We start from the raw sequence: 23,719 nt of genomic DNA, 5'->3' as shown, positions 1-23,719 counted from the left end.
GTCAGATGGCAAAATAGAGCATCTTTACTATTGTCAACCCCTTCTTCACTTTAATTTCTGCGATGTCTTTCCGTGGTTGATGGAATTGGATCAAGGTTTCCTATCATGTAGCCTTTTCAATCTCTCTCTGTGTCTTCTTTCTTCCTCCCGCCTTTTCCCAAATCGTGGGATCACTTTGGAGCCATTCCACTCTCTCGGCCATAGGGTCTTCATTGCTGGTGGGGTTTATGTAGTGATCATAGACTTTCATGTATGTTGACCAAAATAGCATAGTCATGTACATATTCTTCCGGGCTGTTGGTTATTCTACATAGCACATTACAAGTAGCATGAGTGTGCAAGGTATCCCTCGCTAGCTGTCATCTTCGTGCAAAAGTGCATGTTTCGCTTCAACCATATCCACAACAAATGGCCCACCACCACCCATGATTAGGACCTTTAGGCTCCACCCGGTAACGTGTGTAGTAACGCCTCTTCCCTTCATATCTTAATACGCTTCTTCTCGATCTTTGGGCATATATTCCCCTTGTACTTCATCATTTGATCCTTTTCTTTTCATCCTCCCCGCTAGGCTCGATCTTGATCATCTCAAACATTGGTATTATTCCCTATCCCTTGCATCAAGTATGAAAATTGACTAAGTTAAAGCTACACTCACAACATTGCTATAAGGCAAATATCACATTTGCTTAAGGTCGTGAATAGTGCCTTTGTCCAACTTCCATGAGGTCCTGGCCTCATGTGATCGCTTTCATTTTGCTTCCTCGGTTCTTCTCTACCCTTGAAGCTCAAAAAGTTAAACCTTTGCACATATGTCGCCTCGCTATGCATTCCGCAGAAAACTTTAGTGCTTTCCCTTTGAATTTTTGCCCGAAATTTGCATAAGCAAATATGGCGGTCACAATTTCTATGTTCAAAATCTGGAAATATTTCGATCCGTGACACGACCTTTCAAACCCCTGTGATATACCAACAAGATATTATTAGAAAACTCAAAGTAGGCTAAATATTACTTAACCATGTATATATTTACCTTTTGTCGATAACTCCATTACGATGATGTATCTCGTCGTTAAAAATCTCTGTAGATCATCTCTCAACAACTCCATAAACTGTGTCCAAGCTTCTTTGTTCTCAACTAAAACACCTGTGATATGCCAGAGTGGGAAATTTGCAATCATTGTCAATACTCATCACGATAACAATTTGTCACCATAAAGTGCCTTTCAAAAACTAGCCCATCAACGCAATGAATGGCCTGGCATAACGACTGGGACGCATCTTTCGTGTGGCTTCAAACCCAACATAAACCCTTTTGAATGCACACCTCTCATCCTCTCATCACCATACTTTGTCCCTCGGACTACCTGCATAAGCTCAACCCCATATCTCAGCAAGTTTTGTATATTGCCCGCCTTCATCTCCATCGACCCACTTCATTGCCACTGCTCTCTCATGCTTTCATGGTTGTAATTCAGAAACCATGATCATCCTTAACTTGCTTGATTATCCCAATCGCAACTCCAATAAGGATCAACCCTTAAACTTGTCAAAAGTATTTAATGGCAAGCCATCTGAAGTTGCATGAAAAATTGGTAAAGACCCTACCACATGTGTGGTCCAAATTGGCACTTTTAATTTGCACCGATGGGTTATCCTTGCTCATATGAGCAACATAAATTTAAATAAGCATGTTGTGGCATGCACAAATCACTCTCTTTTGTCATTTTGAGGGAACCATAGTTGAGCCTATTCTACATGCCCCACCTCTACATGCCTTCTTTTAATTGATCAAAAATCCCTAAAATACCAAACCAACCCCTTAATCTTGAGTTATACAATTTCTCTTCGCTGAACTCTACAAGCCTAGATTGACCCTTCCATCGCATTCTTGTTCCGCCAATTCATCATCGAAATTTTCATGCTTTTGATTCACCGTCATCCCCAACATCAGATCCTTGTGTTGCACTAGAAATATGATGAAACTAGGATTGCTAGTTGGTCTACCTCCTTTGTTTTTAGTTATTTGTCATTTATAACCCTGCTTGAAATCTCTCATCTGAAGGAGGTCATAATCGTAGATCAATCAAATCATCTTCAAATGGGTGTCATCAATGTTGCCAACCATGTTGTCTAAAAACCCTCTCCACCACGCACACTATTGTTCAACAAATCTTCCATATGATCCTTGATGGATTGAGCAAATAAGGATATTGATAACTATTGAAACATTCACATGATTAAATATTCACATGTTGATCATTATACATCAAACAAAGTCATGCATAGTAATGTTGATTTTTCTTATGATTAATGATCAATAAGATTAAATATTTTGCATTACAAATTATCAATAGGATTAAAAAGCAAAACACAATCAAACACAATCATCTGATAAACATAGCCCCTCATGCATTAAACATTGATAACAGAAAGCAGTAGGTTGTTCTATAAGAAAAATCTTGCTTAGAAAAATAACCTCACAGATGATTACGTAGAAAGTAGTAGAAACTCAAAACATAAATTGTAAATGATTCAAAGGAAGGAAAAATGATACAATCTATAAGTGAAAGGAATTCAATTGATAACATGGGGAAAAACTCAAACATGGAAAAGCCACCAGTCCATGCTACAACTAAAACTCAACAATGAAGGAAAGACATGAAGTGAAAAACATGGATCAAACACATAACAAACCTAACACAAGCAACACTCAATCCATACAACTAAAATCCAATTAAACTTAATTAACGCTTAAAGTCCAAAACAAACACATCTACATCCAAACAAGTAAAATTAGTTTTATAAAAACAAACACAATTAACACTATAACTAAAGAAATTTGTACTTCTCCAGGTCACAAACAATCTCAATCACACAAACTCAATCAGCCATAAAACATTAACATACACATTTAACATTATAACTCAAGAAATTTGCACTTCTCCAGTCCACAAAGAAACACAATCATATAAACTCATTCAACCATACAGATTAGCTTGAACAAAAACAAAGTTAATATTACCTGTAAAAAGATTCACCCTTGAGATGCAATAAACAAAATCGAGAGCTCGCCTGTAGCTACAAGAAAGAAATAGAGCTCGTAATAATCGGAGGGTTTTACGGATGATAAGATTAGAAAAATTGAAGGTTAGAAGTGAGAACTACCCGCATACAAGAGAAAATGAAGGTTAGAGTTATGGGACGGTCGGTTATCGGGTCGGGATTATCAAAGCGAAGAGGTGGAGGCGGGTGAGCTCTGGTGATTAGGGCATTCTCGTGCAAAGGGTTCGGGAATTTCAAAAGGATTAGTACTTTCTGCAAGTGGGTCATTATTTTCGCACAAGGGATGCCACAATGGACTTCCACATGGCGATTTAAAAGTTTTAAATGATAATCGCTCCACATCACTGGTTCGCTCGAAGTAGGCCAAAACTAGCTGCTAGGTTTAGATGCGATCGAACAAAGTTTTGTGGGTTTAGTGATAAAAAGATGTGGGCCATAGTGTTATAAAGTCGAAAACTTTGTACTACCAAAGGAAATTAACCCGCGTAACAAATATGCATGATATTAGTATGCACTTTTTCTTTTCTATATATTACAAAAAGAATGACAATAAAACAACCAATAGAAGAGAACAACAACTATAATAACATCACATCAATATAGTAAAAACAAAACATACGCATAATTAATATTTCATCATCAAAACACTATCTCGATCCAACGGAAGAAGCCAAATGGTAAGTGCAGAAGCTCAGATTTCTAAGGAAGAAGAACCTTAAAAACCTTCATCTCTTCCATTGTAACCATCATGAGAGACAATCAATTCAACAACCTCATCAAGCAACATTTGCAAGAAGTCCATAATACATTAGCTAACGTATCTTAGGCCTTGCACCGCTCATATGCAAGTATTGTGCAGGTAAGTTTCTTCTTCACAATTTATAAGGTTATTGTCATGAAAAGCATATATATCTATAATTATAGGGAAAAATGGTTCAATTTTCTCAAAGGAGCAATGCCATTAAATGAGTTTTTAAAAATCAGGAAGGTAGATATTGATCCTATGGTAGTATTTTAAATAAATACCAAAGAAAACAAATGGTAGAAAAGAACCATGACAAACGTAAATGACAAGATAAATACAAAAGCATAGTAGCTTATACATGTCCACAGATTTCCATGGAGTTCGGCTATCAAAAGTTATTGCAGAGGGCTTTTCAAGATCATGCCTTTCATCGAGAATCTTTGATGTGAATCATTCGAAATGCATGGATATGTTGCCAAGTTTCTGCCTTCATGCTTCTTAAAACTCAAAATAAATAAAAAAGTAAGAGACTAAAAACAAAAAATATGCATTAGTTATTTGAAAAGGGCTACATGAAAGGCAAAAAGAGTGAAAACAGTTGAATAAGAATTGGTTTCATGTGTTAGGTGTCGCAAGTGATGAGATCAATGTCGATACGAGAGTATGGAGAATAGCGAGCAAAGGAGTTGTGTTATTTTACTCCCCAGCTTCATAAAGATGTGATCGAGGTCCCGACTTTCATGGACTTCACCTTGTATTTTTAAAGAGATCAATGTATATCAAGATAACACTTCTCCTAATACTCGCTGAAATGAGTTAATAAGCATAACTATATTTAAATCTTCCCAGTTTATAAGAAGAATTTTCGATCTTCAAGACTACCGAAATTTCTTCTCAACTATTTTTCATACCATAGCATTGAAGCACCCGAGCATGTTTGAAGAAAAAGAAATCCAAGCAAATTATTCAAATGATCTTACCAACTGCTCATAGCTGAAAATTCAATATAGTCTGTTTTATGCTTCAACACAAAACGCCATAAACTTTTCATAAACTGAAGAACCGAAAGCAAAGGATCGACTATGGCTTAGTAATCAAATAGCAGAGTCCGACAACAAAATAGCAAAACCAATGACACATAATGAAGTCAAAAATTATAGAAGCGATGATAATATAACAACCACGATCACAGATCCTAATGATAGATATTTTGAATACTAAACAACACTACTCTAATTTATCAACAGCGTAATAGATAACATGTGAATGTTTTGTAAGGTATTGATATGGTGATAAATAGATCCTCGATCGAATTTGGCAAAACTAAGAAAACAGTAATGAGGAGAATGGAACTAAAAATACAATGATTGCATTTGAATGCATCTTCCATATTATCAGAGTTGCTCATGACCAATAAATCATGGTTCACTTACTCAATGCCATATAAAATTACCTTCATTTCGGTGTATCGTTATGACTCGCAAAGTTGGGAGAATATATATTATTGCCATATATTTTCTTCCATGGGGATAATCTTAAAAATATCGAAAACACAAACAAATCTAAACAGCATCCTTAGTCCTAGTACAAGGTAAAAGAAAAGATAAGTTTGATTCTAAAGAATCGCTTAATAAATTCTATTGCAAATCTAGTAATGAGAACATACACAACCCAAACATTCTAAGGAGAAAGGCAATACTTTCTACCATATACAATGTCTCTAGTACCATAGTCCGCTCAAAAATAGGAACATATCTTTAATTTAAAATATTTCAAACATAATAATTTTAAAATAGAACTATGTAGAAAAGCAAAAGAGGAATAAGAGAGCATAGCTATCGATAAAATATTTACTAACGCATTACTATTTACCATTTGGTAGAAGATATTAGATCATCACTAAAATATGCCTTTATCACCACTAACTTTCTCCTTATCAAGAAGATATGCTTTCCTCCCCACAAAAATCCCGCAATGAGCATACTATTAACCAATTAATCAAGAAGTACCTTAGAACAAAAGTCCTCGAATTAACATTAGAATGAAAAACACATGAATAAATAATGACAAAACAAAGTATAGTGATTAAAAGGGAAGATGATCATCGGTCATTAGGTGAAAGAGGAGTAAAAACCAAAGAACACACAACTAAAAAGAGGTACGAAAAGGTTTAATACTAATTGAATATTTAAATCTAATTCTACTAAAACTACATATTATAAATGAAAATAAACATGATCAATAGAATACATTATTTAAACCATTAATACACTCTTTGTAATTATAGGCACGTAGTAAAGCTTTTTACAAACTAACATGAACATTTAAAGAACAATTAAACATTAGCTAAGCATCAACATGGCTATCATTATTTAAACACTCATATACTTGCAAACTCAAAGTAAGTAGTCAAAGCCACTCACAACTTCTTTTCACGTAAGATGCATGTGCATGTCTTGTGCTTTTGAAAATTTTCTCATCGTGAGTTTCTTGTTGTTCATGCTTCAAAGCTTCATTCAATCTTCCCTCCTTTCGCGCTGCATATGTACTGCACTAGCTTGCCATCATTTATGACAAAGTTTAGTTAGTGTCCTTTCAGGCTCTTTACCCTTTTGTTTGCTCATTGAGATTCTTACTAAAGCTAGATCTCGTGGAATGCTATGACTTGTATAAAAGATTCAAGTGCGGTCATTTTCGTCATTGGAGGTTTGTTTTGGTACTTCTATTTATCTTTCCATGACTTTCTAAATGCTAGTTGTAGTTTTCGTGTTTGGGTAGTAACTTTGGCCTCAGTAGCTGATTTCCGCCTTTTGTTCCAGAATCTAGCGAAGATAATCATCTTTAATCGCTTTTAGCGGCAGTCGAATAGTTAAAAGCAAATCTTTCTTCACTATAGTGCGCTTATTTTCTCGGAAATTATTGTTCGTGATATTTCTTCAATAGCTTGCATCCACATTAAGATTTGTCATTAATTCAGCTTTGTTTGTCGAAAAGCTGTGATTTGACACGTATCGCATTAGCCGCTTAATTGGTCATCGCAATCTTAACCTCAGAAACGAGATAAGGAAATATATACCATGTTAATTAATAACATAAGAATCATATATATATTAGTGTTTTGCAACACCTTTACGCCAACTTTGGAATTCCTCTTTGGCCCATGGTCGTAGCAAGCAAACCTCGACATTATCTATGCTCTAATCATTGTATCTGCATATATTGCAAGAATAAAAGAACCAATCATTTGAAAAGTATCGACTTTCTCACCCAAGCATCAAGACAGCGTAAATAGTGCGCTATGTGTGAATAGGCTCTATTGATAGTTTTAGTTCAATTGTATTAATTTGCTATAGTTCTTTTGTTTTGTGTAATTTGATAAAATTGGTTTACTTACACCAATTGTAGCAGGAAAATTGCAAACAGTTGAGCTAAATTGTAGCATATTTAGCTTCTGAATTCTTTGTTGCATATTTGGAATTTGATTTGGTAAAGCTAGTAATTGCACTGGTTGTTCTCCAAGCTTTTGTCTGCATTATCATTAAATGATCAATATTATTTAACATGTCAGAGTAATAATAATTGTAATATCGAATAGTTTCTATTGTAAATGATTTACTTACTATTGTTGTATTGCATTTGTCTCAGGAATATCCAAATTGATATAGATCTTTGTGGCTGAAGTTGAAGCTAGATAGATTATTCCTAATCAACAATTAGAGGATGTTACTATTTTGCAATATTTATATGAATTTATTTAATTATTTTCCTTTGGCTTACCTTGGAATGTCTATATAATTGTTCCAACAAATAGAAGCACAGGATTTGGTCGGATCTGAAGGAGTTTGTTGCCATTTAATTGAGGAAAAGTTGATTCACATACTGCTATCTTCAACTCATCACCACTACTCGATGGTTTTTTTTATGTCCATATATGACAAAACAAACTTGCTAAATTAGTGCGAACTTATTTTGAATATTTATTAGAGCATGTAAATAAGCATAAATTTGATGAGATGGTACAATTAATGTGTTTGTTTTTCTTTTTTCTTACCTTTTTCTTTTAGTATAACATCTCTTTTCTCCACAATTTTTTCATATTTGGTTAACTGAACACTCAATATTGGGCCAATAGATATTAGAGTTCCAATTACATCTGCATAATAAATTCATACATTAATTTATAGTTAAAAAAACAATATATTTAAACTTTGTAGGAAAAATTTTACCTATCAAATATTTGTCAGAATTTGCTTGCGGTGCCATTTTTCCCCGATCTAGAAATTGAAAATGATATCGAGGATAGGGAGTAGGATCATCAGATATTAATACCAGCTGAGTAATAGAGCTAAAAAGGATAGAAAATTCTCTTGTGGTTGATAAATATCGGACATTCGGTCGAACTACTTGGAATTTAGCAATCTTGTAGACTGAACCTTTAATAAGTTTTTCTTAAAACTTTAGGCAATCCAAATCTCTAATTTGGACATGTATTGCATCTCCCTAGAAATGATGTGTCCATTGTAAATTATAGTGTATATGCACAATGATTTGTGTTATATCAATTAAAGCTATTAAATAAGTATGTATATCTATAAAATTATCTCTAAGTACCTGACTATCAGTTGCCAAGAATGCAATACCAAGAAACCTGTTTGAAGTTGGGGCATAACAATTCTATATCCTTGTTACTGTGATCTTGACTAACTGGTTTTGGCCAAGGGGTTTAAGTTGGGAAATATACTTGAAGCTCATTGCAAGACTTGTGTAAAGTAAAAAAAAAAACATGATTAATTGATATATTATGTATGCAAAATATCATTGTATGAATTAGTAGAGAAAGAAGGAACTTCGGAATAGGATGTAAAAAATTTTCCCCTCTACAATTAATTTAATAATCGCATTTAAATAACCACAAATAACAAACATCATAGAAGAGGCACAATGTCATTGCAAGAAAGATTTGTCTTTATAATGACATGAGAACATACCATGACTTTGTATAAATGAATTTATGATTCTAAGAAGAACATTATCCTTAATCTTCTCCTATTGGTCTTTGTAATGTCCACTTCAATTATTCATGAATCTGTCCATATCTGTACATAACAGGTTCTGCTAATATTGTTCATATCCAAGAATCCAAAGTTTTAATATACAAAGATTCAAGTCACTGTCATTGCTACTTGAATGACACTATGATTGAGAGAAACAAACATCACAATGAGTGACCATTATATAACACTCATCATAATCTATGTTACCCATCAAAAGTATTTCTTTCCTTTCAATATCTAATTATTTCAAACAAAACTTCCAACAAAGGTATGCACTTTTGTATTTGAATTTCTCATGAAATTTAAGCTTTACAAATGAATGACACTACGATTGAGGCGAAGAACATCACAATCAGTAACAATTCGATAGTGTTTCCTTATTGTGCTTTAGGTCCTTAATATATGTTATAATATAATAATATTATCATATGTGTATATACCTGTTTTTTTCTGAATTTTTTTAGGGGGAATTTTTGTAGAGGTTAAAAAAAAAAATTTTTGGGCGAAGTAATAGGAATTTTCACATCTGACAGTGATTTTCATGGCTATAATCTATATGATGATGTTCATGGGTTGTTTTATCTACCTAATGTTCTTTGTTAAAAAAAAATTTTTTTTTGGGCCAAGTAATAGGAAGTTTCACATCCGACAGTGATTTTCATGGCTATAATTTATATGATGATGTTCATGGGTTGTTTTATCTACCTAATGTTCTTTGTTATATATATACACACATACATACATCCATATTGTTTTTGTATTTAATCATATAAAAGTAGCATACTCTATTTGTTAAGAAATCATGGATTCTTTTCTCTATCTAATGTTCTTTATTATAAATATATATATATATATATATATATTATACATACACTCATACTATTGTTGTATCAAATCATATAAAAGCAGCATACTTGATTTGGAAAAAAAAACATTGGAAAATCTAATTCGTACAATGATGAGGTATAAGATTTTTAGTTATTTTATATTATCTAATTGAAACAAACATCAGAGAGATGATTTCAATTCATATTTGTGTGTACATACAACAATTGAAACTGTATGAAAACATCACGGGACATCAAACGATTAAAGCTAAAGGCTGAAAATAAATAACTGCAAACCTCAAAGCAATACTAAGACAAAACTTGTAATTAGGAGCATTCGATGATAACCACTTGTAACATCATGAGAGGCTATTTGTAGAAGAATATTACCAATTTTTTTAATGTTTTTTTAGTGAATTATTGATCAGCTTCATGATTGACCAATAATTGATTGTTACTAATAAGCCCTTATGAATAGATATGCTTGTGTTTCTTTCATTCATTATCCTAGATAGTCATTAGCTTCTAGGTATATGTGGCCTATAGGAGTTAGTTATCATCACAAAATTTTCCTAAAAAACCTTCTAGAAACAACAATAATCTCTTTATCGTGTTGTTGTTAGAGCCTATTCTGAAACAGTATTGAATAACAATGGAGTTATTATAGAAGAATCCAAACTGTATCGCAATCATTTAATTTGAAAAAACCTGGATTCAAAGAACTCCAGAACCGCCTGCAACGTATCTTTGTGAAAAGTAAGCTACAAGTATTGTCTTGCGGAAAAAAGGGGCTGCCCTTTAGGAACTTGGTTAGCCTCCCTCGGAACATTCCAGAACTCTCAAAACAACTACTAAAACCAAAAAAAATGAACAACATCCATGTACCAAACACTGTGTTCAAAAAGAGGTGGAATTACCTAAAGCTTGCCTCAAATCTCTCGCTTTCCATCTTGAAGAGTAAGTCCCCAAAAAGGTAAACTTAGATGATTTTGTTCACCATTTAGCCAAAAACCTAACAAACAACTACTTAGAATAAAAAAATTGAAAACAATAACAAATCGAAAAAATCAAAGGCGGACGTTGCATCTCCGTCAGGCTAGGGTTCAGGATCGTTTTGGACACATTAGAGGAAAGATCATGGCTGTTGGGATCGGAGGCTATTGGTACTGATGGAGAAGAATGAGGGATGAGATAGGGTTTCCTAGGGTTTCGATGAAGGAGTAGCAGTTATTCTCTGGAGAAGAAGACAACCTCCTCCACGATTGTCTGATAGTCCGCCATGGGCTAAGGAGATAGGGTTATGTTAGAAGTATCTCTGGCCGTTGGATACCTTTAGAGATGCAGAGATTAAACAGAGACCATTGGATGTCATCTAAAGAAGGGGTCCCATTTAATCTCAGTCGTTGCTTTCTGTTTGTAATCACGGCCGCTGATTGATGTATAAAAGAACATTATTATGATATAAATTGTTGTTTTTGTCAATTCTTTATTGCTAGCCCAAGCTGGTGACAATAATGATTATTTTAAGGGGATAAGAAAAGCTGTGAAGGGTAACATCTATACATACTATTAAAGTAGATGTATAAACTGGCCTGAGAGTAATTCAAAAAATAATTTTAATATTTTTATTTATATTAAATATGGTATTAATAATTGAAAATTTAATTGCATAATAGGCATTGATTTCATCATGATCATTAATTCAGTTTTATATTAGATATTTAATAGGATGTTTAAATGGAAACGGATGGTAATTTGATTGGAGAGAGTTTTATGGAATTTTTTTTCATATATTTAAAGAGGCATTGATTTCATCCTGGCTATTAAATCAGTTTTATATTAAATCCTTCCTATTTTTTTTAAAGTTTTTGGTTTAAAAAATATTCAATATATTAAATATTAAAAATGCAAAAAAAATATAGGAGAATGAAGAATTTTAAACTCTTTTTTAAAGAAATTTTTCCTATTGTATTATGAACATATAAGATTTAATGGAATTGATTTCATAATGAGCATTAAGCCAGTTTTATATTAAACATTTAATAAGACCTACTCAAGGAAACAGATGGCTTTTGGAGATTAACAATTTTTGCTAAATTTATTTGGAATTATTTATTTAGAAAAGAATAAACCACATTTACTTGGTATTACAAAAATAAAAAAAATAAAAAAAAAAATATTGTGTTATTAATACAAAACATTTAAGTAAATGAATAAAAATAACGACATTTATTTGGTATTATACTAAATTACAACATGGGTTTATTTTTTCTGAATTATCTATAGTTTCATATTTATTAAATGACATAAATTGGGTTTATGGAAAAATTAATAGACAATTGTAGAAGGAGATGAAAAATCTAAAATAAAAGAAATTAAATGATGGTGTTGCACATATTCTAATTAATGAAGATGAATAACAATTTTTTTTCCTTCGGTATAGATTTGTTTTTCACATAAGTGCCTATAATGTTACTATTTAGTTTATCATAGTTTTGTTACTTTTTAATTCTATCGTTCAATCATTTGTTGTTTGGTTGTATTCTTTTTATTGCAAATATGACAATTGTCTGATATATTCTTATTTGGATTAATTTACATGTAGTAAAAAGCCAAATTAGTGTTCTGCCAAAAGTTTTTTAAATCTATTTTGTTTCAAATTATCTATACATACTTATGATATATAATCTGCTCACAGAGTGTTTCAAGAAATAAATTTAAATTTTTTTATTACATTTAAGTTTTATTTATATTACCGATGATATTAATAATTAAAAAAAATTTAATTGCACTTATTTATTTACGCAAAACTCTGATGTAAAGCCGGGTAGAATGCCTAATTATTATGATATGAATTTTTTTTTTTTGGTCAATTCCCTATTGTTGAACAATAATGATGCCTCATCAATCTATTTTGCACATCATCACAATAATTTTTAAAAACAAAGGGAAAAACAGCAATGGAAAATCCTATTGCTAAACAATAATGATGGCTCATCAATCTATTTTGTACATCATCACAATAATTTTTAAAAACAAAGGGAAAAACAGCAATGGAAATTCCTATTGTTGAACAATAATGATGGCTCATCAATCTATTTTGTACATCATCACAATAATTTTTAAAAATAAAGGGAAAAACAGCAATGGACTTTTTCCAAATAGCATTGAAGGGCTTTAAGAAGCTTTTATCCCTATTGCAACATTTGTTTATTATTATTATTTTTTTTTCAAATTCCCTATTGCGAAACAGATTATTTCCCTTTCCAAATATCTTTGAAAAAAATTCCCAAATCAAATAACTCCAAATGGCATGCCAAGGCTTTTGTTCTAATTAAACTTTAACATCCCTCCCAAATATCTTAAAAAAAAAATTTTCCAAACTTATTTTCCAAACCCAATCAAATTACTTCAAATGCCATGTCAAGGCTCTTAGGGGATAAACTTGCTTAGTGAAAATTTTTTCATAAAATCCAATTCTCAAACATGATATATATATTTATATATATAACAGAAATTATATATAAATTCATTGTGTCCACGGTTATATGGTACAATTGAACAGACTATTTGAATCGAAATTCTCCAATGATAATTTATAAATACTAAACATTTAAAACTGTAAAAAAAAAAAACTTTAGCATAATTTAAAATTAATTTAAAACACAAGACCGATACGATTGACATCATATTAGAAATCTAATTTAGAAACAATATTTTCTATTTTCAATATGTTTATAATTCACTCGGGAAACATATTAGAAATAGAATTTCATTTCCTTTCTTAAAAAAAATTCATCTGTAATTCAATTAGTTTGAATTAGCAACACCTTTAAAAGTTTAAAACCGTTTCCAAATTTCAAAAATGAAACTAATATAAATAAATTAAATTTATGTAATACACACTATTTGAATTCAAACACAATGTGAGTTCAAAATATTAAAAAAATATTCAAACACTTATTGCCATATATATACATACATATATATAAATTTTATAAAAATTACTACAAAATTCAATTAATCAATCAATCAATTAACCGTTAAAACCAGGTAATCCTTCAAAATTCAATGTCACGAGTACCTTAAACCTCTCACCGCCATCATGACCATTATTTACAAACATTTTACCGTTGTGTCCACCAATGGTCGCCACGTGTCTTCCCCTCAGCGCATGCAGCCATTGCCAGCAATGCTTCTCCCTGCTCTCTCTCTCATTCACCATTCTTGCTCTATATATATCTCCTCCTTCCCCTATTCCATTTTCATTGCATCCATTATACTTCTCTTTGATTTTATCTCCCTTTTCTTTCTGTTCTTTTTTATCTTCTCTTTTGTGTGTTTAACTCTTTAAGAGTGGTAGGAAATTAATGGAGGCAAAGATTAAACTCATGGTTGTTGTTGTTGTTGTTGTTTTGATTGGGTTCATGTCTTGTTCTTGTGCAAGTATATTTGATGTAGGTGGAGTTGATGGCTGGGTTCAGAATCCATCTGAAACCTACACTCACTGGGCAATGAGAAACAGGTTTCAAATCAGTGATACTCTTGGTATGTCTTTCTCTTTTCTTTTCTTTATTCATTTAGTTTTTTACTTAAACCTCTTTTTAATTAGTCTTCTCATGCCTTCTTTCTTGTTTTCTTTTTTGTTTTGGTAGCCAAATCTTTCTTGATGCCTTTATGCATCTCTATTGATGATTTTCTTTTTATATATATATATATATATATTGAGAAATGGTATGTAAAGGAAAGAAGTGATGTTGATGATTAACATGGAAATAATTAAGGTTTTATTAGTTAATTTGATGATTGATATTTATAAATCTTTTTTGATAAATAGTATTCAAGTACAAAAGAGGGGAGGACTCAGTTCTAGTGGTAAATGAAAAGGATTGTGATACATGCAACATAAACAACCCAATTGAGAAAATGGACAATGGTTACTCAACATTTAACCTCTCAAGATCAGGGCCCTTCTTTTTCATCAGTGGAGTAGCAGGGAAATGCCAAAAGGGCCAAAAGCTTGTCATTGTTGTACTTGCTCCAAGGATCAAGATGACTGGATCACCGGCTTCGGCTCCTTCGCCGTTGCCCTCTCCAGTGAGCTCACCGTTTTCGCCTTCACCTTTATCGCCGGACTCCACGACGTCATCTTCTTCGGTTTTGAGTTTTTCAGGCACTTCCAAGGTGGTTGTGATGGTGGTTGTGGTGGCATTCATGCTGGTTGTTTTCTAGAGTTGTACTTCACTTCATGGCCTTTGTTTTGCATTTAGCCTTTGATTGCCTTGTGAATCATGTTTTGCTAGATGCTTAGTAATATTTGAGAATGAAAATAAAAATATTTGTTTTCCCTTGTCATCACCCTCTCTCTTGCATGAACTTAAAAAAGACAAAAAAATAATAATAATAATTTTTTTTGAAATTTTCTACAAACAGAAAAAAGACCAAAAAAAAGGGCACTGCATGCTTCCCGGAAGAAATTAAAAAGTTAAGAAGGTGATATTGATGAATTTTACTGCTCTGAGTGAAAGGAAATACAACAATATTATCCTGCAAAATTTTTACTGCAGAAGTTAAATATTTGCTGATACAATGAGTTGCAATACAATGGCAGCTAATTTGAGCTTCAGAAAAACCACCATTTCCTCCTTTTTTTATCCTGAATCACAGGCCAACAGAATTAGTTAGGGACTTAGTAAATGTAGATACAATGTTGAAAGAAAACACTAAAGAAAAAGGCAAATATAAAATTAAAAAAAGTAAAAAATGTGAGGCAGGTACACACAAACAAATTCATTGTATGATTTTGGAGAAACTGAGAATCAATTAGTAAGAACAAATTATAAAACTTTTCAACAGAAAAGGAAGAACAAATGAGAGAATTTAGAAGAAACCTTATTTTCTTGCTGCTGAGATTGGATGATGATAGGTTGCTGAAGGACCCCTTTGTCAATTCTCTGTTTGTATGGTTTTATCTTTTCCTCTAACAAGCCATTTAGCTGACATTCCATGGGAAATAAACCTTAAGCCCGGATTTTCTAACAAGCTTTTTGCAGGAGTAGCAGTGATTCAAAGCATGATCAAAATGGAAATTGGAATTAATAAATCAGGTACATGTTCATGCAGAATAAATGATCCTTACACAGACAACATTAAAAAAAAAAAAAATGGTAGCTATTGCTGATAGCAAATTAATTACTCAGCATATACATCTGCTGTGAGGGAGAAATATGGGAATCCAACACCATCAACTCTTAACCTACTTGGATTTGAAACAATGGTCATATGAAAAATGAGTAATTTCAAATCAGCAAATCTTAATTCTAATGAAAAATCACATGTTATCTTATTAATCATTACAGAGAAAGCTCAGCTTATAATGCTGACCAAAACACGTACATGAACAAACACGCCAGAATGATATCTTAGTGATCATTGCAGAAAGTTAACTATAATGCTGACCAACACATGCATATAATATATATATATATATATATAACAAATTGTAATGATGATGATTTATCCTAACATAATAAATTAATTAAAAGAATTGAAAGCAATGACAGTAGTTTCTATGATTAAGTTCACATTTGTCAGTATCAGTAATCAAAATACCATGGATGCTATCTTGCTCCATGCTTAGTAAGTTCCACTCTGCCTGTTTCTATGTCTTGATCAATTTTATAATTAATTTAAAGGATGGAAAGAACATTGAACACTTCATATAAAACAGAATACTTCAAATATCACATACCTTCTCTTGCCGCCATTTTGCTTCCCATTGTGCATCTAGGATCTTGTCTGCCATCTCCCTTTGGGCATTTAGAAGAGTTGTCATCTCTAGTAATTTCTTTGGATCTCTCAGCTCTTCCTCCGTCCAAGAAGTTGCACTCAGTGGAAGATCTAGTTCCTAAAAAATTAAATGTCAAACTTCAATAGGTTGGATGAGGCACCCTTCATTAAACTTAACTTGGTCATTTAGCAACTGGTGAAACAAATTAACTTTCATTACATCATTAACTTTAATATTTCAGGTTCAAGATGGGCAGATCAAGTAGAATTCCCAACCTATTACTAAGCTACGAAAAGCAATGTAAAGAATATATATATTAGAAGTCACTATTTACAGCAATAATTAATCAAAATCTCAATCCTTACTCCCCAATTTTCAGGTCGAGGTGGGGCATCCAACTTCATCACTTCAGACTCTAATACTTTCTTTGCCTTGTAATAAGGAACATTTTTGACAATCACAGGATCATCCTTTGCACGAACTGGATCTAATGATATTAGAGCCTGTTAGATTAAAGAAAGAAAAAACAGACAAGGAATCATACCATGGAATCAAGGTGGGTTAAATATGAAAGAAGAAATCACTGATGACATTACAGTTTTGCAGGACATCGCAGACATAAATAAGAACAAATTAAAAACTACTGAGGTTAACAATGAGAATAAAGGACTTTGAAATTTTATTTGCATCTGAAATATGCAAATACATATTGAATTATGTTTGAAATTAATTAGTACCAAATAATTGTTATGCAAGTGGTCAATACTAAATCACACTTCAATTTGCAACAAATACCTTGATAAAACCCACAGAATTGCGACACCACAGGCAATGCACACATTGCCTCAGCTCACTCAATGAGCAATGTGGGAGGAAGTTTTCCCAGACAACTTTTTTTTCTTTTGGATTTTATAAATGTTCACATATAGTTATATATAGACTTAGTAACTACAACAATTTCTTCGTATTCAACACGCACTACTTTTAGGAATTCGTCACAATTCCAGTTATGACATTTATATGGATTTGTAACTACACGATCAGAAATTGATCTCTAAGCTCAAAATTACACTCTTTAATGTATGCACACTGAACTTGTGCTCCGTTATCCAACTTCTCTTGCAAATATATGGAATATGATGGTCCCTCAACTTCATTACCAACAGTGTTTTCAAAGCAGGATTCAACATATTATAGTTCAATAGTGCGTTATATGCAGAAGTTATAACACATCTTTACACCATAGAAAGCACTTGCATGATCCATCAAAAGGTATATAACTCTTTGTTTAGGTCAAGGCACAGTCACCATTTCCCTTTTGTGTATATATCGCTCATTAAAATAGAAAACATCATAAATTGAAACTTAAATTAATATAATGCATATTGTCATGCTCTTCCAAGGTACAATGAACAGAAAAAACATACTTTCTGTGGATCTTTGGTTGGAGAATAAGATCTAACCCTCCAACCAAACACCACCTTTGGAATAAATTGGAATTAGCACAACTTGTTTTACAAAATCTAATTCGCTAAATAAACATTATCACCAATTATTATTTTAAAAATCATGAACTATTAATAAACATCAATCATTAATTTAAATATTGTAATTTTGATCACAAAGGTTATTATATAAGTAAATGGAGAACTAAATTTATGAGTGATTCACATTTCCATAAAAAATAAAATAAATACCAACCAGGGTAACAAATGGAACATGTGTTTTTTATAGCTTTAATAAGAAGCCACTGTTTTCCATCCTACTTTGGTGCCAATGTAAGAAGACTAATGCTTTCTTTCTTTCTTCCCTTTTTCCACACAAGAACATGCCCACAAACATAACCTAGCACAGTAAATTATTATGCTTGTTGACTACATACAACTACACAGATACATGCACTAATAGATTGGCTGTTTATTGTTTTATTATTTATTTATTTTATTTTTAAATTTTGAAATTTGTTACCATGGGCTCAAAGTGGAAGCATTCTACAATGTATATGTTTGACTACAATGTCATAACTCAAAGGAAAGAACAACAAATTTATTCCTAAAGTTCTATCCCAACCTTTTGTAGATGCTCCCAACCAGGTTCATGTTTGGCAACCTCATCTCGGAGTTGATCATAACGCATTGATTCCTATAATAACAAAATGTACATATAAATAATTGCTGCATGATAGTGATTTATGAATAACATATTAAATCTAGGCATAAAAGAACATAGAAACTAGATGTAGTGACATTATGCGCATATGTAGCCTTTTCTTACGGTAGAAAATAAGTATATAAAAAAATTGTCAAACAGCTTAACCAGCAAAAGTTCTACTAAATGGTCATAAGTATCTACTTCATTGAAACACTAAGCACAACTTTTCCAGCAAACGGCTATAACAATGCGTCCATTGTCAGCATTTGTGCTTGCATCATTTTTAACATGCAACTAAAACCCTAAGGATGAACCAAGCAGAAAACTGACTACCAAAACCAAACTGTTGTCATCTAAACATAGATGAGACTGTTTTAACATCATAAGGGGCTAAATGTTGTCCTTCACAGACATGATAATTTACACATAAGTTTCGACCTATACACAAAGAATGTTGACAATGTTCTAATCCTGTGAAATTGAAATATATAGTCTTCCAGAAAGCAATAAAAATGAGATTAATACTTATTTGTATCCTGATCACCATGTTAAACTTCAATAACATCACATCAAAATAAATAACTTCTGCATGGGAAGAATCATTCCTATCCTATTTAAAACAATCTTCCATTAGAGATAAATCACTTGATCCATAATAGTTACAAAACTAGACTCATAATGGATAAAGCCATAAAGGCATTAACTTAACAAATGCCATTTCTGATTAACCAAGCAAAAATTTTCTGATCTTCCATACTACAAATAAATAATAATGGTTCTCATTAACACATTGTTCCTGGAGAATTGAATAAGGTTGCTTTGAAACTAATGTTTACAATGAATTCAAATTATGAGATTGCGTGATGTAATCAATCCTATTAGTAAATTCAACCATCAGGTCTAATAAAATCCAGACAGGCTCTCTAGCATCAGTTGGGAGGTGGCAATTCCAGGTCAAAGCTCAACATTAGCACATTTTCTTCCATACCCAGATCCTACTTTTCCCATTCTCTCAGAAGTGCATTTGATTAGTTAGGATCATGTTCTCAATTTTTATCAATGTAATGTCTCAAAAGTAAGAATGATGAGAATAGTGATGTAGCATTTCTGATGTGGAAAAGGCTATCAATTGCAATCAAATGTCCAACTCATTAGAGTGCCACATTAGCCCATGGTCATGAAATTGTGCAACTTAGGATCATTGCATTCCAATAAAGCAGCCATTGTTTTTGGTACCAAAACATCAAAACCATAATTCTAGCAACGATTAATGGAGTGAAACAACTAACTTTGTATGCCCACCAAATCTTTTGCTTGACATCATCATCATAGGCGAATCCTCCCAAAATTTGAGGATATGTAAATAACCAGAAGGCAGCAATCTTTGGGTCCCTCATGCTATGAACAATATTCTGTCAAAAAAAAAAATGCAAAATATGCAATGTGTTACTGAATATCAGAAATATTTTTATGAAGTATAATTGTCAGAAAGATGATTTTTGACTAATCATGAGGGAAAACATAAATAAATATACATTGAAAAAAAAATGGAAAGACACGATTTTCAGGGAAAATATAGGTCACTTGCCTCATAGGGGTAATCCATCCTTCTCAACACATTATAAGCTTTCCATGGGGGCTCCATAATCTGGCAAATATCAAGTAACCTACTATCACTGCACAAGGTACTAGATCAAAACACAAAAATAATTCATTTACAGAAGATATGTGAATACCACTACACCAAACACAAAAGAAATTCTGTTTAACTCTGGACTTTAGAAGAAACAACACAATAACTTGCGTGTATATTGATATACTTCAATAATAACCAGTTCACCTCTAATTGTATTCAAAAAAATTCGTTGAGATGCATTAAAATTGTAGATTTAAACCATGAAATTTTGCTTGGTCTTTTAGTTTAGAAATTATGGCTCTTTGTAAAAGAGGAAACAGTGATAATACAAGGGCCTCAAGATATAATGACAGAAAATATAATCTAGATAGTAATTCAATTCATCATTTCTGCCATTATAACCTTTTTTTTGTCTTAGCCATATTTTCTATCTTATCAAAACAATAAATAGTTTATGGAGGCGGGATTTGGCTAATTTTATCATCATAAATCACATTTTATTTTATTTTAATATCAATGTGCATAATCTCAAATTCCTTATGATTTTTCACTGTTGATTTACACCAAGTGAATTCGCTAGTCAGCCGGAGTAGGGTGCAGGGAATAAACAATAAAATACCCAAGACAATTTGGAGCTTAGTACATTCCTAAATTATCTTTTATAAATTTTGGATTTTTATGTTCGCAATATGATTTTCTCCAAACACCATAGTTGCTATAATCATATGCACTTTGTTATTCTTTCAAACTAAGAGAGGTAGTCTCTGCCAAACATTTATGTAAAGTCAGTTAATTTCAACTTTCAATGCATGGATCTGAGCAAGTGAGCAGTATCATGGGACTCACATCATCTGCAGAGATCCTGACTTGCAATTTATGTTTGCAATCAGGGCAGCCCATCACACCCTACAGCATAAAAACCAGACATCAACTTAAAAATACCATACAACAACTAACAAAACATCCATGAAAATAATAAATAGCTACAAGTGACAGATGGCCAAGCAAAATGTGACTTACAGATCCATCACAGTTTGGGCATTCTTTGGAAGGTAGTGCAACAGACAAATCAATAGCTGACGGTAGGTGGACCAACTCAGCCCGGTTCTCAGCAATGGCTTCAGCAACAGACTCAGCCGTTGCCCTTTCTCCACTAGAACAGCAAACAATTATCGCTAAGCAGGATCCGCAAGTTGGAATAAGGTAAAGAGTTTCAAAAGTCACAACCATTCCATAAAAAGCAAGGAATACATGCACAGAAAGCTCTTGAGAGTACCAGAACACAAAGGAAACAAGGGATACATTTGCTCTTGGTAAGCTAAATGTTAGGAGGTCTAAACAGTAAAGAGTCATGAATTTGAATGTGTAGGTAAGGCAAATTGAACCCAGTTACAGACAAATCCATTCAAACCTAATGCCATCAAAAGGTCTAAATCCAAGGCTAGTCACCTCTTTAAAGAACAGAATCTAGAAAAATGGATGACACCACAAAATATTGGAAATCATCAAACTAGAAAAAAAAGTTAAAACTCAAAATTTTCAGCTACACTCTTACACTTCTTACTAAGGTAGGCTAGAATAGCATGTCCTAAAAAAATGGTTGCCTTAGCTCCATTCCCCATAAATCACTTATGGTTCTTAGAAGGAATACGTGCATACTTTGAACCTATGATAATTAAAATTTGTTAACATATCCAAAATAAGAAATTTTTTTCCCATGCAAGAAAAATCAAACACAGAATTGTGAGAATAATCACCTTTTCGAGCTATAACTCTTCACTTGATAGTGCACTTTCCCAGTACCCTTGCACATGGTACATCTTAATCCTTGCCATCCATTGCATGTTCGACAATTCCTACAAAATGCATAGTTAGTAGATGCAGATACGATGCCAATTCACAAGAAATCAGTACCATATGAGATCAAAGGCACTCCCTATATGCTGCAAATATCATTGACGTCAGATTTGAAATATTATATTGACATGATTTCACTCTCGATCACTGTAGTCACAGTTAAACTGAATGCGAGTAGTAACAAAAATGAATGCATCCATACCATAAACATTGTACAAAGCCTGAAGTAGCTATGAGAGAAGTCATGGACATTGAAACTGTAAGATACAAAAATGGCTTCCTTGCACCTTGGATGTTTAAAGGAATTAATACCAAGCTAATTCTCTAGCCTGCAGTGACATCTCAGCTGCTCCATGAAACAAAATCAATACTAGTGATTTACATAAAAAATAAATCATATCTAATAATAATTTATTTGCTTGGCTATATAAAGGAGAATTATTATATTAAAAAATATCTCTTCTGCCAAAGTGGATATTGATTCCAAGACTAAACCTTGAATACTCATTCCTCACCTCTCAATGTACTAAATCTTCCGCTAAACATCAAACGGTAACAGCATATCCCTTCTGGTCAACCATCGAGTTAAAATTGCCACATTTATTCATCTCTAGCCCATAATTGTGAAATTTTTAAACACTATACAAAGCAAACCCAAATTCCATTTAAAAAAAAACAAAAATGCGATAAAGGCTTTACTGAGGCCAAGTAGAAACAATGCATTCCATCACCACCAAATCATATATCGAAAAGAATAAACAACACAATCAATCAATCACCTCTGACATAAAACTTTCTTCCCAAGCTCCAGAGCAATGTCATACGTCCCCAGCGTCGCCACCACCTGCAACCCAAACTCAAAATTCAGAAACCAACCATAAAAAAATCAACCCAAGAAAGCACAAATCTTTCAGAGCGTACAAAGATGGCAGAGAAGGAGAGGTGCGAAGCGAGCTCAGGAATGCCGAAACCACGCTGAGCGGAGCCAGCGAGGTCGTTGGCGAGGGTGAAGGGGGCGAGCACGATCTTAATGGGGAGGTCGAGAAGATCAATGATTTGCTGGCCATGGCGCTCCGTGAAGGCCTTCCAGTGGAGGTCGGCACGCAGCTTTAGCGCCCTCACCAGCCTGTCCGTCCCCTTCCCCATCGCCGGCGAAGCGGGAGCTCGGAGCTCGAACAAGAGACGGATTTGGAGGCGGGGGGACTGGGGATGAGGATAAACCTCCGTGGCCTTGCGGATCCGGGCTAACGGGTTAGAACCCGAAACCCGGTAATTTCCAAGGAAACCGTTTAAACCTTCGCGGGTTATCGGATCAGGAATGCTTTATCTCAGGTCCGGTTGGCGCATTTTCTTTTTTCGGCTTAAGAAAAGTACGAGGTATTTGTGTTTTTTAAAAATACTTTACTTGTAATTAATTGTGTTAATTTAGAAACTATTGCAATTTCTATTGGTGGCTTGTCCTTTTTTTTTAATTTTTTTTACTTGATAAAATTGACAAGTTATGTCAGGATGTGCACGTAAATGGAATCAATATTTGAATGTGTTTGCGCCTTCACCCTGCGTGAGGTGAAGTTTGAACAAGCTTTTAGTAAA

The 23,719-nt window shown here is 33.0% G+C and overlaps 2 protein-coding genes across 2 annotated transcripts; one reads left to right on the top strand and one right to left on the bottom strand.

The window, feature by feature from the left end:
* Positions 1-14,062: 14,062 nt before the first annotated feature.
* On the top strand, positions 14,063-15,070 carry LOC120281206 (early nodulin-like protein 2). Its single transcript, XM_039288089.1, has 2 exons — positions 14,063-14,240; positions 14,530-15,070. The coding sequence occupies exons 1-2, from the start codon at positions 14,063-14,065 to the stop codon at positions 14,922-14,924; spliced, it is 573 nt and encodes a 190-aa protein (XP_039144023.1). The 3' UTR covers positions 14,925-15,070.
* A 107-nt stretch (positions 15,071-15,177) lies between these two features.
* LOC120280689 lies at positions 15,178-23,307 on the bottom strand. The gene is made up of 12 exons (XM_039287617.1): positions 23,048-23,307; positions 22,906-22,970; positions 22,027-22,125; positions 21,290-21,422; positions 21,116-21,175; positions 20,222-20,281; positions 19,923-20,045; positions 18,553-18,624; positions 16,848-16,985; positions 16,444-16,599; positions 15,584-15,688; positions 15,178-15,348 (listed from the first exon to the last, which is right to left on the bottom strand). The coding sequence occupies exons 1-12, from the start codon at positions 23,270-23,272 to the stop codon at positions 15,316-15,318; spliced, it is 1,269 nt and encodes a 422-aa protein (XP_039143551.1). The 5' UTR covers positions 23,273-23,307; the 3' UTR covers positions 15,178-15,315.
* Between the last annotated feature and the right edge of the window lie 412 nt (positions 23,308-23,719).

Source organism: Dioscorea cayenensis, chromosome 17 (genome assembly GCF_009730915.1).
Source record: "Dioscorea cayenensis subsp. rotundata cultivar TDr96_F1 chromosome 17, TDr96_F1_v2_PseudoChromosome.rev07_lg8_w22 25.fasta, whole genome shotgun sequence".
In the NCBI taxonomy this organism is placed as follows: domain Eukaryota; kingdom Viridiplantae; phylum Streptophyta; class Magnoliopsida; order Dioscoreales; family Dioscoreaceae; genus Dioscorea; species Dioscorea cayenensis.
This window is presented reverse-complemented; position numbering and strand designations above follow the sequence as displayed.